Below are 17115 nucleotides of genomic sequence, written 5' to 3'. Positions count from 1 at the left end.
TACGGTAACATAATCCTCCGCTCTAGCAGTTATTGCTGTTTCCCCATAGGCTGCCATTAGATGCAAAGGAGTTAAAATGCAGTTTGAGCCGTGCCTTGCATCCTGCTTGTGTAGGTGTAGTCCCAGCGCCAGTCCCTGCCAGGGTGTAGTGTGTAATACATAGGACTGCCAACACAAGCCTAGTCCAGCATGTCACTTGCTCTAGCAAGCAGTTGCTTTGTCACTTTGCTGCTACATACGGGCTAGTCTGACCCCTGCGTAGGATCTTGCAGTGTACAACTAGGATCTTGCAGTGTACAACTAGGATCTTGCAGTGTACAACCTGTCCTTGTCTTTCTCTTCTCGCATCTCACACACTTTCTAAGGCAGTTGGTGGTAGCAGATAGTCCCTGGAGCAGTCCCACCGCTGCTACTGCTGTAAGTCTATGAAGGACTCGTGCTGCAATGGGTTGGGTCTGCTGGTCGTTTCCTGCAATGCATGATGTGAATGGCTGAAAGCGGTTTTCTACATTTGAGCATACAGGTGCAATAAAAAGTAAGTGAACCCCTTTGGATTCACCTGAATTTTTGCACCGATTACTAATAAAATGTGAACGGTTTGTGTTTCTCTATAATTGTGACTTGGATAAAAACCAGCACATTTTATTAAGGTAATCATTAATAAATAGTCAATGCAGAAATTCAGGTAATTCCAAAGGGTTCACTGAAAACCCAGCCGATCTACGGTCGTCTAAATAAGCCCTGAGGATGTGATACTCACAAGCGTATTTGCACTGTGTAATAAGCAGTGCTAAAACCCCATTGATTTACAGTAGGCCTATTGGACCTGTGTTTTCCACCCCAGTAAAAATAAAAAAATCGCAGTATGTCCTATTTTAGTGCGTATTACTACTGGGGATAGGCCACCAAAACTTGATTGACTGGGGTCTGCCCCTCAACCCCAGCCGATTAGCTGATCATGTACCGGCTGTCAGCTCAACAGCACACAGATATGGAGCGGAAACAGTCGGCTCTGACCCCTGTGTAGTGGCCGGTGCTTGTAACTGCAGGCACAGCACATTAATCAATGGCAGCTGTACTTGCAGTTACCAGTGCCAGCCACAACATGGTTTGGAGCAGCAGCTTTCACTCCAGACTCCTGTGCTGCAGCACTGATCGCCATTAGCTGGGTTCCCCTGATCGGCGGACCCCTGCTGACAATTATTGATGAGCTGTCCTGAGGATAGGTCATCAATAGGATTTCCCTGGAAAACCCTTTAATACCTGTGTATTTTTTTTTGTACATAGTCTTTATTTATTCATTAAGGGGAGGGGGGAGACAAAAGAAAAATGGGATCATGGTGGGGAGATAAACACAATGTAAGGGTGGATTCAGACGACCGTATATCGGCTCTGTTTTCACGCCGAGCCGATATACGTCGTCCTCATCCTCGGGGGGAGGATGGAAGAGCCAGGAGCAGGAACTGAGCTCCCGCCCCCCTCTGCACTATTTGCAATGAAAAAAGGCAGGACAGGGGTGGGGCTAAGCTGAGAATTAGCCCCGCCCCTTCCCGCCTCTCCCGATTGCAAATAGTGCAGAGGGGCGGAGAGGGGACGGGAACTCAGAGCACTGCTCCTGGCTCTTCCAGCCCCCCCCCCCCCCCCCCTCTGAGACGACATATATCCGCTGGGCGTGAAAACCCGGCCGATATACGTTCGTCTGAATCCAGCCTAAAACTGTCAAACAACCAACAAACAAGGAAAAACAATGACGGCCTGCTGAAATGTGCAGTGTGGTCAGAATTAAGGAAAGTCACATTGATTAATATCCTAATAGGACCAATTAAGATGGAGGGGTGAAAGTAATCCAGTAGCTAGGGGGTATTACTAATCAATAATTATTAAGCCATTGTAGCCTATGAAATGCTCATTTAATTCTATAGTCACTAGTTATTGCTCTGTTCTGTATGCTATCACTGAGCAGTTAACCCTGTAGATGCTGGCTTGGATTGTTTTTTTCCCCCTGCTGATCAGGTTTTCAATGTAATTATCTCCGACTACCTGTGTACCTGCGCAGGTGAATTAAGGACACCGCTGGCAGCTGATTGTGAGAGGCTTTGTTTGTGTACACGATGGGCAAACATTCCTAAAACTCTGCACTCTTCTGTATAGAGACACTTTAATGTTCCATTCATCATTTTGCTTAGTTGAGGACAAAACTTTGAAAATATGTAGGTTAAAGGGCCACTATGGTTAATTTGTATTCATTATGCAGCCTGTCTCCCAGTGTATATAAATCAGCTAATGTTACTTTAGTTAGTTATTCCATTTTATCCGAAACTCCCGGAGTCCTCCTCAGGTGGTCATGTGATCTCAATTTTGAATCCCTCAGAATTACTTAGGTTTATGTGTTCTTAAACTAGTCGGTTTTACAGTCAGCCTAACTTCTACGTGATATTATGGACCCTACCACACAATCTCTTTACAGGGGAACACGCACTCATATCACAGTTACCGAGGATGATCACACAGCTCATGTCACACAGTTATTATAGAGGAGGTCAGAGCTTATCCTTCTGACTGTATACTAATGGTCTGTAGCTTATTTAGGTATTTACAGAAGACAGTGTTCCCTCAGCAGGCAGAGATGGTACAGGTGAGGTTATGCTGAGGCATCATCTGATTGATACAGAATAGTGAAAGCAGGGAGAAATTTCAGTATCAAGATGGTTCCCAACAAGTATCGGACAGGAGGCTGCACTGCATGGATGTGACTGCAGCATACATAGGAGACCTCCAGAGTGTAACAGGCAATCTGATGAGGAGGGCAGGAATTGAAAATGTGCTTTTACTGATGTGGCCCGTTAGGTTTGGTGCCAACAGTTTTCATGTCTGATGTGTTATAAGGACACACAGCATTTAGGCCCAATGTCCACGGGTGGATTGGATTTGCAGTACCCGCGTGGGAGATCCGCAAAGCAAGCCCGCCCATAGGCATGCATTAGCGCCCACAGGGCAGTAAAAGGTGTACAAATGTGTTTTTGTTTTTCTTTCCCCCCTCCCAGCGTGCGGACCGCACACACAAGAAATCGCAGCATGCTCTACTTTCCTGCGGATCCCACGTAGACGGCTTCCATTGAAGTCAATGGAGGTAGTCTGAACTGTGGAACGCCCACAGCTGTCACTGTGGATGTGCCGCGGGTCCACGGAAAAGCAGAAGATTTGGGGGAAAAAGCACTGCATGTGCCGGGCACATCAGCCGGCGCGCCCGGGCACATCCGCTGTGTTGAAGGAAGAAGATCCGGCCGGCTCAGAGGAGACCCGCGCTGGAACCAGAGAGGTAAGAAAATGTCTTTTCCTCTCCATGTCCTCGGGCACGCAGGGATACCACTGCGGGATGCAGCAGTGGAGTTTGTGCGTGCAAGTGGACAATAGGCCTTAGGCTGCCTGTCCACGAGCGTTGCGGTATCCTGCGGTGGAGATCCGCCACAGGATGCCACGTGCCCGGGAGCAGGAGCCGGCAGGCGGATCTCCGCTGTCAGCCTATCTGAGCTTTCACTGCGTTCCCCGCGGCCGGATTATCGCTGCGGGGAACGCAATTGAAATCTGCCCGTGGACAGGCACCCTTAAAGGGGTTGTCCCGCGAAAGCAAGTGGGTCTATACACTTCTGTATGGCCATATTAATGCACTTTGTAATGTACATTGTGCATTAATTATGAGCCATACAGAAGTTATCAGAAATTATTCACTTACCTGTTCCGTTGCTGGCGTCCTCGTTTCCATGGAGCCGTCTAATTTTCAGCATCTAATCGCTAGATTAGACGCGCTTGCGCAGTCCGGGTCTTCTTCTTTTCTCAATGGGGCCGCTCGTGCCGGAGAGCGGCTCCGTGTAGCTCCGCCCCGTCACGTGCCGATTCCAGCCAATCAGGAGACGCGGGACAACCCCTTTAATGTCAAATAACATAGTTGTACATCTCAATCATCCGCCTACATAACTGCTGTCCCCACAATACGTGTTCTGGGACAGCTTCTGTAGTTCAGGCCTTCTTGCTAATAGTATTTGGTCTTAGGAATGGAGCAATACTGTAGGATTTAGTGCTGGAGGGCGATTATATATTTATATATATATATATATATATTTTTTTTTTTTAATAAGAGGTTCAGCCTGCCGAACATTTGGTGAAGAACCTGCCAAAACGGACTCCATACAGGGTGGGTCTAAAATAGGGGTAGCCTTTTTTTTAAATAATTTGTGAAATATTATAAAAACTGTGGTAAACGACTATTATCTGAACTCCTCCTTTTACATTTTAGTTTCTGTTCTTTTTGGAAAAATCTGGCACCCGATAAAAGAACCCGCAGCCTTTGCTTTCACTGTACACTATGAAGCGGTTGCTAACAGATGCTCATGTTTATCTGCGGGATTACAATGTATCAGCATCTCATCTTCTAGATACCATCCAAGGGCAGAAGACGATTTACATGCTGATACAGCGGGCAAAGACTATCCACATATTCCTGAACAGGTTCTGAAATGGATAGCACCTTGTGAAAGCGGAGCCAGCAGACCCCGGTGTGTGTGGGCAGACTCTACGCTTCATTAGACAGCAGAAGGCTGCAGATTGTCACCCGGCTTCCAACTCTCCTCCTGGCATTGTCATTTTCTTTATACCTTTCCAATGCTATTTTTTGCATCCGAATGGCTGACAACATGTGAGTCACGAGGTGTTTGCTTAACCCTCTGCGATCAGAAACCGCGGCGCGGTTCTCATTGTTCATACTGTAGTTTACAAAAATTCTCTAATGGGTGTAAAGGCCCATGTAGACACAACGATTATCGCTCAAAAGATGTCCATCAAGCCACTTTTGAGCGATAATCATTGTGTCATTTATAGTGCAAGATGAACGATCACCTTGCGCTGCCAGTGGAGGATGCAGAAGACAAGCGGGGTGTCCCCGCTTGCCTTCTGCATCTAGCTGTTCCCCGCTCGCAGCGCCCGGCTGTTATACAGCTGAGCGCTCCGAGCGGAGGATGCCTAAGACAAGTGGGGTGTCCCTGCGTGTCTTCTGCATCCAGCTGTTTTCTGCACAGAGCGCCTGGCTGTTATACAGCCGAGCTCTCTGAGCTGGGTATGGAGAACAGAGCTGGACCGCTCTGTTCTTCATACCCAACCTGTCATCAGGGAGCGGGATACAGCTGAAACAATAGTATCAGCTGTATCCCGCTGTGAATCCCTGATAAGGCTGCAATCCCACGATCGTATATCGGCTCGGTTTTCACGCCGAGCCGATATACCTCGTCCTCATCTGCAGGGGGGGAGGATGGAAGAGCCAGGAGCAGGAATTGAGCTCCCGCCTCCTCTCCGCCCCTCTGCACTATTTGCAATGGGGAGAGGCGGGGCTAATTCACAGAACTTGGCTCTGCCCCTGTCCCGCCTCCTTTCATTGCAAATAGTGCAGAGGGGCAGAGAGGGGGCAGGAGCTCAGTTCCTGCTCCTGGCTTTTCCATCCACCCCCCACCTCCCCCCTCACTGCAGATGAGGACAACGTATATCGGCTCGGTATGAAAACCGAGCCGATATACATTTGTGTGAATCCAGTCCACGGCTCATTGAAAGACAACGATGAGCGATGGTTTAACGAAAACTGCACGATGTCACGTTGTAATTGTATTGTTTTGCATTTATCCCATGCGTGTAAGCGCTGCGGAATAAGTTGGCGAGATACAAATAAAGATTATTATTATTATATTCATTAGGCCGGGCTCACGCGACCATGTCTGTGTGCCTCACGCTACAGGTGGCCATATTTCCGCTCACATGACTTGCGCAAAATACGCGCGCAAGAGAAATCGCAGCGTGTTTATCTTGGTGTGTATTACATGCGCATACACACCAAGGTGGTACATGGCAATGGGTGGCACGCAATGTCAATGTGTACTGGCTGTGTGCCGCACACGTGTTTCTTGCAGCCTTCACCCCATGAGATAGTCGTATAAACCCGACCTTAATTAAGAGTTGTCCAACTGTAAGTTATTTATGTCCTATCCTCAGGACAGGTCATTAGTAATTGATTAACAGGTGTCCATCACTCAGGACCCCCACCAATCTGCTGTCCACTGGGCCGCTGCACTTGTGCTGCTTTCTGCACGAAGCACACTGTTCTTACTACAGTGGCCAGGCTTGGTATTGCAGAACAAGTTCCCATTCACTTCAATGCCTGCAATATCAAGCTGGCCACTGCGGTAAGAACGGTCTGCTTCCTGCAGAAACAAGCTCTGCGCCCAAGTTCAGCGGCCTGACAAACAGCTGGTGAATGAACACCCATTAATCTACTGTTAATGACCTGTTGAGGATAGGCCATAAGTAGTTTACAATTGGATAACCCTTTTACATTTGCGACTACTCCTACTTCATGTGTGCAGTATATCTCAGTGGTTGTATGCCGTATATATCTTGGCCAGTTGCAGGTTAACATCTCGGGATCTGGTATGCATGTTGTCTGGTGCCCTTTAAAGGGGATATTGCCTCAAAAAAGTTTTATCACCTATCCACAGGTTAAATGATAAAATTCTGATCGCTGGGGGGCTTACCAATCCCTACCGCTCCATTCACTTCAGTAGGAGCACTTAGCTGTCTCTGCCAGACCCATACCCAGCCTCTAGCATCTAAAGGAAAACCTGCAACAGCTGTCACCCCGAAAGAATTTGCAAGAATTGAGTAAAAAAAAGCATTATATAAAATATTTTTATTTTTTTTTTCTTTACATGGTAGATTAAAATTGGCAAATTGGTATTGTCACCTGGCCAGCCATCCTGTATGTTTGCTGTAGGTGGGACGCCCCAGAATGATCTTGTGGACAACGCAAGTACTTACAAAACCCGTTCCCTGGTGATGTTGGTGCGTCTTCGGGGCTGGGATCTGCTCAGAGCAGTAAATGGCGCTATAATGTATTCGTGTAACATGGGAAGGGCTCCTCGGCGCTGACTCAGTGCCAAGACATTTTTCAGATTTTGCTGCATGTTTGATCAGGTTCTGCCGAGAGCCGCGGAGCAGAGGGGGTTAATGCAGCAGCCTTTCTGTTTGATAGAAGAGGGCGGCATTTATGAATAATTTACCAGATGTGCACTCATAACTAATGAACACTTTTATTTTCATTGCCGAATGAATCTGAAGGAACATAATAGGATAATAGATTAACTGCTTATTTTTAGCCATGAATGTACTTGTTGAAAAAAACGCTCGAGCTGCAACATTGTTACCAACCCCTCCGCCTTGTTGGCCTTTATTTTTATTCCTTTTTTTTTTTTTTTTTTTTTAAAAGCATCTTTTGCTGCAGCCAAGAGGTTGTCAAAAATGCATGACAGCGCTGCTGAAACCACAGTAAACGCAGCATTGAAAAACGCGCTTTTGCAAATGCCTGTGTGAGAGAGGTCTAAGGGCTTTCTTACATGTTTTGCTATTGGCACACTCAATATGCAGTAACAAACTTTACATTACTTTCAAATGTGTCTCTCGCACACACAGCATGCAAGAATGTTCTCAGCATGCACATCGTGGCGCGTATATATGCCAAGATACTCTATGAGGATTGTCAGCACCAGCAAGTACTCGATGTGTTGTGTACTCTCGCATGAGGATACGCATGCAGCGCGGAGGATAAAACCGCTTGTGGGAGAGAGTCCTAAGATTTAATAAACCATAGTCTAAAAATTAAAGGGGTTGTCCCGCGGCAGCAAGTGGGGTTATGCACTTCTGTATGGCCATAATAATGCACTTTGTAATGTACATTGTGCATTAATTATGAGCCATACAGAAGTTATAAAAAGTTTTTCACTTACCTGCTCCGTTGCTGGCGTTCTCGTTTCCATGGAGCCGTCTAATTTTCGCCGTGTAATGGCCAAATTAGACGCGCTTGCGCAGTCCGGGTCTTCTTCTCTTCTCAATGGGGCTCTGTGTAGCTCCGCCCCGTCACGTGCCGATTCCAGCCAATCAGGAGGCTGGAATCGGCAATGGACCGCACAGAAGAGCTGCGGTCCACGGAGGAAGAAGATCCCGGCGGCCATCTTCAACCGGTAAGTATAGAAGTCACCGGAGCGTGGGGATTCAGGTAAGCGCTGTGCTGTTTTTTTTTTAAGTCCCTGCATCGGGGTTGTCTCGCGCCGAACGGGGGGGGGGGGGGGGTTTGAAAAAACAAAAACCCATTTCGGCGCGGGACAACCCCTTTAAGCCTTTTTTTTTTTTTTTCTTATATTGAAGCAAAAATCATGCCCAGCTTTATTAACTGTTCAGCCCCCAGGGAAGGCAAATTCCTATTTTGCAGCTGCAGAATAGTACCTTATCCATCTCCATGAATTGTGTTGTGCGTACGCCATCAGCCATAACCGAACAACCGCTGGCAGGGATGCAGTAGACAAGTGGGATGTCCCTGCTTGTCTTCCGCATCCAGCTGTTCTCTGCTTGGAGCGCCCGGCTGTTATACAAAAAGGATACAAAAGATAAGTGGGATGGATCTGCGTGGCCCTTCAGAGTGCCCATGCTGACCCCTGTCCACCGCGGAAAACTGCTACCATATCAGAACTGACCTATGGAGCAATGGAAGAAGTTGGTCTAGTCCGAGGAATCACAATTTCCTTTACTTTGTGTAAGGCTGGGTGTGTGCGTGTTACTTACCTGGGGAGGAGATGCCACCAGGGGATGCACTAATGGAAGGAGGCGAGCCGCTGGGAGCAGTGTGACGCCTGGTGCCCTGATATTTCTGTGCATGGAACTTTGACACGTACCACCTAGTTAAACATCATACAGACCAAGCATCCCTCTCATGGCAACAGTATTCACTAATGCCAGTGAATAGATTTGTTTGCTATGCGCATGCAGACAGCGGTCCGGCTGCACGGTCCGCACGGACTATCGGGAAACTGGGTGAGTATAAGAATTGCTGGGGAGGACTCCGGATCTGCTGCTGACACCTTCAGAGGTCTTGTGGAGCCCATTCCTCAATAGATCAGACCTCTTTTAGTAGCAGAAGAGGAATCCACACAATATCAGGCAGGTAGTTGTAACATTGTAGCTGTTCATTGTATGTCACAAATGATGGACTCTTTATATGCATGCGGTTCCAATATGTAGTTTGTCAAAAACAGAAATGCCCTAACAACCGTGGAAGAAAACCCAATGCCTCTCGACACGATGCTGACTGATGTGATGTAAGCTGTAAACCTGCATCTCGTCTATGGCAATACCCTTGTAATAGACATTGACAACATGAACTAGAATGTTCTCCAGATACGTAATAGCCATGCTGTATATACCGGTGTTTTGGGCTCCACCTTTATCCCTCTTATGTGCACCATGCCAACACAACAACTGGAATCACAAGGGATGTTATCAGCAGCTCTCAGCGGCGCAGCCTCAGAGTTCGGTCTGTAATGTCATTCATATTCCAGCAGAGAGGGAAAGCGTCCACATTTTATAATTAAAGGGGATGTCTGGGACTTTTACTATTGAATAGCTGACAGTGAGCCTGGCAATCTGCTGATCAGCGGGGATTCTGACCGGTGGACCTACCCCAATCAACTATTAATGACTAGAGATGAGCGAACGTACTCGTTTCGAGTAATTACTCGATCGAGCACGGCAATTTTCGAGTACTTCAGTACTCGGGTGAAAAGATTCGGGAGGCGCCGGGGGGCAGGGGGAGGCGTGGCGGCGCGGGGGGTAGCAGTGGGAAACGGGGGAGCCCTCTCTCTCTCCCTCTTCCCCCCACTCACCCACGGCACCCCCTGAACCTTTTCGCCCGAGTACGGAAGTACTCGAAAATCGCGGTACTCGGGCGAAAAAGGGGCGTGGCCGAGTACGCTTGCTCATCTCTATTAATTACCTAACTTGAGGAGAGGTTTTCAATAGTAAAAGTCTTGGACTACTTTTTTTTTTTATTATTTTCTTCTAGTTGGTCTCCTTTTGTTAAAGGGGTTGCCCAATTATAAACTATTACCTATCTGTAGCATAGATCATTAGTAGTAGATTTTTTTTTGGGGGGGGGGGGGGGTTGCTGCCTGGCTTCCCGTCGATCAGCTGTTTGCCAGGCTTGTGTACTCGTGCACAGAGAGTTGATTTCTGCAGGAAATTGGTAACTCCAGTCCCGCTGCAGTGGTCATGCTTGGTATTGAAGTGAATGGGAATTTTGTTTGTAATACCAAGCCTGGCCACTGCAGACAGAATGGAGCTGTTTGCTTCCTGCAGAAATTGGCTCAGTACCCAAGCACAACCGCCCAGCAAACAGCTGATCAGCAAGGCTCCCTGGCGGCAGACCCCCACAGATCTACTATGGAGGAGCAGTCCCAAGGATAGGCCATGTATACTTTACAACTCGACAGCCCCTTTAACTTTTCTTTTTTTTTTTTTTTTTTTTTTTTTTACAAAAAGTAAATGATTTGTCTGCTCTATTCTGTATAGAACTTGCAAACTACTAAATGGTACGATGGACTTGATTGTTGCTGCAGAGAAAAATCCTACCTGTCAATTACTGAAACAGACTGTCTTCCTCATCAAGGTCAGGCAGGGAGCGGTGTAGGCTAAACCGTTGACTCGGCATGATTTTTTGCTGCTTTGTCGGATGGGGTTGGTTGTAATTGTTAAGTAAAACTTACCGTTTTACAAAAGCAGTCATTCTGTGTAGGAAATGGAATGAATTTAAAGGGAACCCATCACCAGTTATCAGCGGCGTATACCAAAGGTAGCGAGATAGAAAGGAAGTAGAAAGAATTCCACATCTGTGTTTGTAACCCTTACGTTCTGGTGGGCAGCGTGCTCCATAAACATGCCCCTCTACGGTTGACTTACCTCTCGTCATCCACAGTCCTATCCAGATCCTGCACATAGTTTATCCCTATTGTGAACAGAAGCGGACGGCTCTTCTGTGCATTAGTCAGCCGCTCCCCATCCGGTTTCTGGGAGAACGGCTTCTTCAGTCGCCAGTGCTGCCTATTTGTATGGGACTGTAGGAGATGCCATCCACAGAGGGACTCAATCATGGAGCAGATAACGGGCAGCAGGGACGGTCTTGGCCTGCCCGCCGGGCTGTTAGGTTGGCGTTGGCACAAGGTATGAGCACATAATGAAAGACACTGATGTGGAATGCTTCCTACTTCACTTGCTGCTTTGGTCAGATCTGTTTTGGCGGCATGATGGGCACCTGCATAACAATAGGCACAAGGCTTCAGTGTTACGGATGATCGGTGAATGTTTCGGCACACTACATCCCTTCATCTGTCTGATGTAGCCGTATCAGAAGAAACTCAAGTAATTGTGTAAGATTGTTGTAACATTTTCTTCTTGTTGGCCATTAAATGTATCCGATCTTATGAGAGTGATAACAAGTTCTATTGGCTAACGCGGTACCAAACTTTTCTTGGTGCTCATTTACATAAGCGCTCTTGGGTTCTATTTTTCTACTCCGTTATGGGATCAGGAAAACGGCACCCAGTGGCTGAACTGAACCACGTGGTGCTGAACGGACCCCATCGGCTGAACTGAACCACGTGGTGCTGAACGGACCCCATCGGCTAAACTGAACCACGTGGTGCTGAACGGACCCCATCGGCTAAACTGAACCACGTGGTGCTGAACGGACCCCATCGGCTGAACTGAACCACGTGGTGCTGAACGGACCCCATCGGCTAAACTGAACCACGTGGTGCTGAACGGACCCCATCGGCTGAACTGAACCACGTGGTGCTGAACGGACCCCATCGGCTGAACTGAACCACGTGGTGCTGAACGGACCCCATCGGCTGAACTGAACCACGTGGTGCTGAACGGAACCCCATCGGCTGAACTGAACCACGCGGCGCTGACCGGACCCCATCGGCTATAATGGGATATCTTTTGGTTTCTGGTCTTTTTACAGGACTTGCTTTACAATTTTTGTCCTGTTATTTATTGGAATTCAGCAATGGAGGATTTGAGTGGAACCGCTGATGTGAATGAGCCCTTAAAGGGTTTTTGTTTTTTTTTTTCAAAAATGGACTTTTATCACCATCCATAGACCCCTATATTACTTTCTCCTCCTCTCTGCAACCCCCGCAGTAAGGAGAAGATCGAATGGAGCAGCGGTTACACCAGCGCAGCATCACTGCATATGGATATGATGAGACTGTACTTGGCTGCTGCTGTGGGCCCCATTGACTGACTGGAGCAGCACCGCGCATGTGCGAATGCCTCTTCATTCAGTCTCCGCTTCAGTGCGAGCAGCGAGCCCGCAGCATCGAGAGGAGGCGGACATGCAACCATCATATAGATCGGTGATAAAAAAAAAAATCAATTTTGGGTTAATTCCTCAAGACTGCAGTAAAACACACGATTTTTAAGATAGCAATTTTGACAGCACATAAAAAAAACGCTGCAAACCTGCAATATAAACACGAAGAAAAGCGAAGTGGAAACAGCATAGACCTTTCTGAGCTATGTAAATTAGCGGGACCTGTTAGAAAAGGCTATATTTTTTGTTTCCTCCAAAATGACCTTGCACAGGAAATTCCCAGCAGTGAAACGGTTAAGGGTCTGTAAGTCCTCATTATAATGGCAGTCATATATTAGTGCTGTTTTTTCGCTCTCGGTGAGCCCGGGGCACGGCTCCAGCAGACTGTCTTCCAAATTTGGCTGTGAATTCACCACTAATGGCCGGATATCAGAATGAAGGTGATTCTTGTCCCAGCAGTTTGTGTAATATAAGGTCGTATCACTCGCTGTACTTCTTCCAAAAAGATGTCTCCTGCAGACAGAGGCTGAAGGAAATAAATGGGGCGCGCTTTTAACTTTTTACTGCGCTTTAAGAGCAGATACAATGTTTCAGGATGTCTATTCTTACCGTTTCTGAGGACATCTATGTACGGCGGCTGTTACAAGTCCTAGAAGTGATTATAGCATCTACATTTACATTGCGGTATGCCCCCACCCGCGCTCTACTGCTGTGACAGGCTGTCTGTCATCTTTTTTGTACTGACGTTCTAATCGGAGCGTCAGAAGGAACAGTGTTGGAAGTCCCATCCAAATAGCTGGAGAGCATTTGAAATTGCGCAGTAATGATGGCGATGGGGGGTAGAGAGGTGACAAAAACCACAGAATTGTCGCTACATAATTGACACAGATTTTGGTGCAGATCTGCAGCGAATTTCACTCTTTCAATTGAATTGAAATCGAAGAGTTAAACCTGTTGCAGGCTTGCAGCAAATCGATGACCTGTGCACGCAAAGTGGGTTTTCAGGCACATAATGCTGATGACTGATCCTCAGGTCATTAGTAGTTGATCGTTGGGGATCAGATGATTGCCCAGCCAACTGTTAGGGCAACCTGGCCAGATATCATCATTTGGGTTGGAGCAGGAAGTCTCTTGAGGGGGCTTCACTCCTATCAATGGGAGCGAAGTAAGCTATTACACTACTGGGCTGAGCAGGAAGGACAGCCCCTTAGGGCTAGTTTAAATGACCGTATGTTTACCGCGGGCTCTGTACGCCTGTGTGATACATGGTAACTCGCAGGCAGTGTATGTATATTGCCTTACACTCATATTAGCGTGTCGCAATTGCGCAAAAAAAAAGAACGCAGCATGTTCTATTTTGCCATGTATATACACAAGATCGATAGCCATGTATATAAGCCAATACATTGCATATGGGTGGCGGGTATATGCTTCATCACTGTGGGTACTAGAACGGTACAGGAAATATGAACCTAAAGAAAAAATCAGAATACTGCGCATAACAGCGTGAGTACGCAGCCATGCACAGTACAATTATACCGCCATATGCGGCAGTACGCAGGGTGATGGCCTGCGTACATCTGTAAAAATGCAGTGGGACCCCGTATGAGCCCAGCTTTACTATATGCCCTATTAGTTCCCCTCTCGGGATCTGCGGTACTAGGCCAAAGGCACACGGTTATTGACGGGCATTGTCCATGTAGACTGGCAGCGCACAGATGGGCATAACTCCCATACTGCTTTGTACCTTTCGCCTTAGGCAGAAATCATTAGCCAAGTACTATTCTATTCTTGCTCTGCTGGACCCAGCCCATCCATGTCTTATGTAGGTGGCCACTGTTTTGTATGGCCGGGTATTATACTACTTTTCTCCTAATCACAGGGGTTTCTGAAACGTACCCACAGCGACTTCAATCTGAAAAGGATTAGAGACAGAAGTCTTTGTTCCAAGATCTATATCTTACTCCCTATTCACAGGATAGAGATGTGGGTCCAATCGCTGCGATCCCCCCTGATCATGAGAAGGGAGGACCTGTGTCCTTGGGAAGAGTGGAACAGCCATCAAGCATTGGCTGCTGATGCTCCTCTTATATCCTTGGGGCTGCCATGTGGTGTACTCTGCTTCTCCGTTGCAGTCCCATAGAGATCAATGGAGCTTCAGTTCCATTCATATGAGAGGATACAGGACCCTTGTTATGGTAATGGTGGGGGTACCAGCTTTCGGACTCCCACAGATCAAACGCTTATCACCAATCTTGGAACAAAACCTTTTCACTATAAATCAGTAAACCTCCATCTCCTAGAAAACCAGTCCTGCTCGGTATATTGTGACACTGAACCAGCAGGAGTTGCTGCAGGATGTGAGCTCAGTACCTAACAAAACTGTGAATGGTTAAAACTAGGTTTTAATAAGAATTGTAAACGGCATGCTAAATATACATTATCTTACAAAACTATAATACGGTTCAAAGGCGGAGCGGTGCTGTTTGCATTTCTCTAAAGAGGACCTGTTGCTGGATAAAGTTAACAGGGTGGCCACATGGATCTTTAACCACTGCACTGCTGACTAATCGCGGTTTTCCCCATTCTACCCTCTCTTCACCCGCATGTCTTTTCTTGGGTCCGGCTCTTAAGGCATGAAGTGGGTGGTCCCCATCACTAACTCTCAGTGGGGGCCTTTTGAACCTGATCAAATGAGTGGTGGGCACTGCCCAGTTGGTACACGGAGTGCAGAGCCCATACAGGCGAAGGGAGGTGAGTGTAGGGATAAAATACACAAATAGTCAGTGGGGCCGTGGCTACAAAGCTGTGCAACCACCCTGCTGACTTTATCCAGTGACAGGCCCTCCTTAAGCAGTGGCAGTATTACAGCAGGATGGTGTAGATGTATCCTGTGGCTTACCTTCGATGTGGAAGTCTGCAGTCAGCTAGTAAAATTGAGTAAAGTTCCCTTTACACGGAATGACTGTTGGGTGCCTAAGTGCCCAACAGCCGACCCAAGGACTACCGCCCGAGTTTTGCCTCCGTACTTGAACAGGATCAATGGTTGTTCAAGTGGGTCTTGGCGAAGTGGGTCGGGGATCGTTCTGGCCAGCTGCCTCCATTCACAGGAAGCGGGAGTCTCTCAAGGATTGAACGGCACCTTTTTTCACAGGAAGACGGTCACTTGGTTTTTGGTCCTGCTAAAACAAAGCGATGGTCAGGTGAGCATTTTCTCGCTCGGTGCCATGTCGGCTGTTGTGTGTATACAGAATTTGCTGTTTCCAGTGATAATTTGGGCAATGGAGTAAAGACCTTAATGATGAATAGTTGTAAATCGTCTGTAGCCTCAGATCTTATCTGACTGACTGCAGGGTTTTGGAGTAAGGCCCTTTTATAGGCAACAATTATTGCTAAAACAGCCGACGACTGAACGAGTTGACAATTCTTTTCCAGAAAATCCCAGTACAGATTATGCCTTGAAATCATCTCTGTTTTCCTCATTAGCGAAAGTAAACTCAGCTGTTTGCTCAGGTGGGCATGTGTTTATGCCAGGGATTATCTGGCCAGCAGGATTCCATTCTTTTATCCTGGCATGAGTAAACAATGTACTCATTATGTATGCAAGGCAAAGCAAACACAATGAGTACACTGTTTACTCCTCTCATGTCATGCCACTCAAAAGACTGAACAATTCCCTTTCAAACTGAACGAATTTTGAACTGCTGATGACTGTTTGTTTTTATGCCGGCTAAAAACCAGCGATAAGCGGCAAGTGAATAGTGTACTACTTCTCGCATTTACATGTAACGATTATCGTTCAAATTCGAATTTTGAGTGATTAATAGTTGCATGTAAATGGGCCTTTAGGCTTTTCAAAGAGGAATCTTTATATTCGTACTCAACGTAACCATGCACATACATTTTAGAGAAGGTACAGTATATTTTTGTACTTCCCCCCTGGTTCCTGTAGAGTCTACAATTGTATTGTATCTGCTGGGCATTGCTGCACATCATTCTTGTCCTCCCTTCCTTCTCTGAGGACTCTTCTTGTAACCACTTTCTTCCGAGCTGCGATCTTGTCCTGGACTCGCATACAGGCTTTCATACTGTTATCATCTTAAAGACCAGAAAACTGAATATAATAATAATTACTTTCGTATTTGAGGAACTCACCGTTATATTAAGGTCTGTGGTCTTACTTTATATCTTTTCTTCTGCAGATCCCCAACTAAACCAGGAACGTTCAGTCTGCAGGTAAGTTACATCTGTTTTATCATCAATATTTGTCATGATCAGAATTCATCTACCCTGTTTCCCTGAAAATAAGACCTAGCATGATTTTCCAGAATTTTTGAGGATGCTAAATGATTTTTCAGGCTTTTTGAGGATGCTTGAAATATAAGCCCTGCTAACAGTTAAAGGGGTTGTCCCGCGGCAGCAAGTGGGTCTATACACTTCTGTATGGCCATATTTAATGCACTTTGTAATATACATTGTGCATTAATTATGAGCCATACAGAAGTTATCAAAAGTTTTATACTTACCTGCTCCGTTGCTGGCGTCCTCGTCTCCATGGTTGCCGTCTAATTTTCGCCGTCTAATGGCCAAATTAGCCGCGCTTGCGCAGTCCGGGTCTTCTGCTGTCTTCAATGGGGCCGCTCGTGCAGAATGCCGGCTCCGTGTAGCTCCGCCCCGTCACGTGCCGATTCCAGCCAATCAGGAGGCTGGAATCGGCAATGGACCGCACAGAAGCCCTGCGGTCCACAGAGAGAGGATCCCGGCGGCCATCTTCAGCAGGTGAGTATGAAGACGCCGGGATTCGGGTAAGTACTACCCGGTTTGTTTTTTTTAACCCCTGCATCGGGGTTGTCTCGCGCCGAACGGGGGGGGGGGTT

The 17115-nt window shown here is 47.0% G+C and overlaps 1 protein-coding gene across 1 annotated transcript in view; it reads left to right on the top strand.

Annotated features, from left to right (window-relative positions):
• WDR44 (WD repeat domain 44) overlaps positions 1-17115 on the top strand; it is an 85331-nt gene that overhangs the window by 15143 nt on the left and 53073 nt on the right. The window contains exon 2 of the mRNA XM_066581865.1: positions 16441-16474. Within this exon, the coding sequence (XP_066437962.1) occupies positions 16441-16474 (34 nt within the window). The remainder of the gene's footprint in view (positions 1-16440; positions 16475-17115) is intronic.

This window comes from Eleutherodactylus coqui, chromosome 10 (genome assembly GCF_035609145.1).
Source record: "Eleutherodactylus coqui strain aEleCoq1 chromosome 10, aEleCoq1.hap1, whole genome shotgun sequence".
In the NCBI taxonomy this organism is placed as follows: Eukaryota; Metazoa; Chordata; class Amphibia; order Anura; family Eleutherodactylidae; genus Eleutherodactylus; species Eleutherodactylus coqui.
This window is presented reverse-complemented; position numbering and strand designations above follow the sequence as displayed.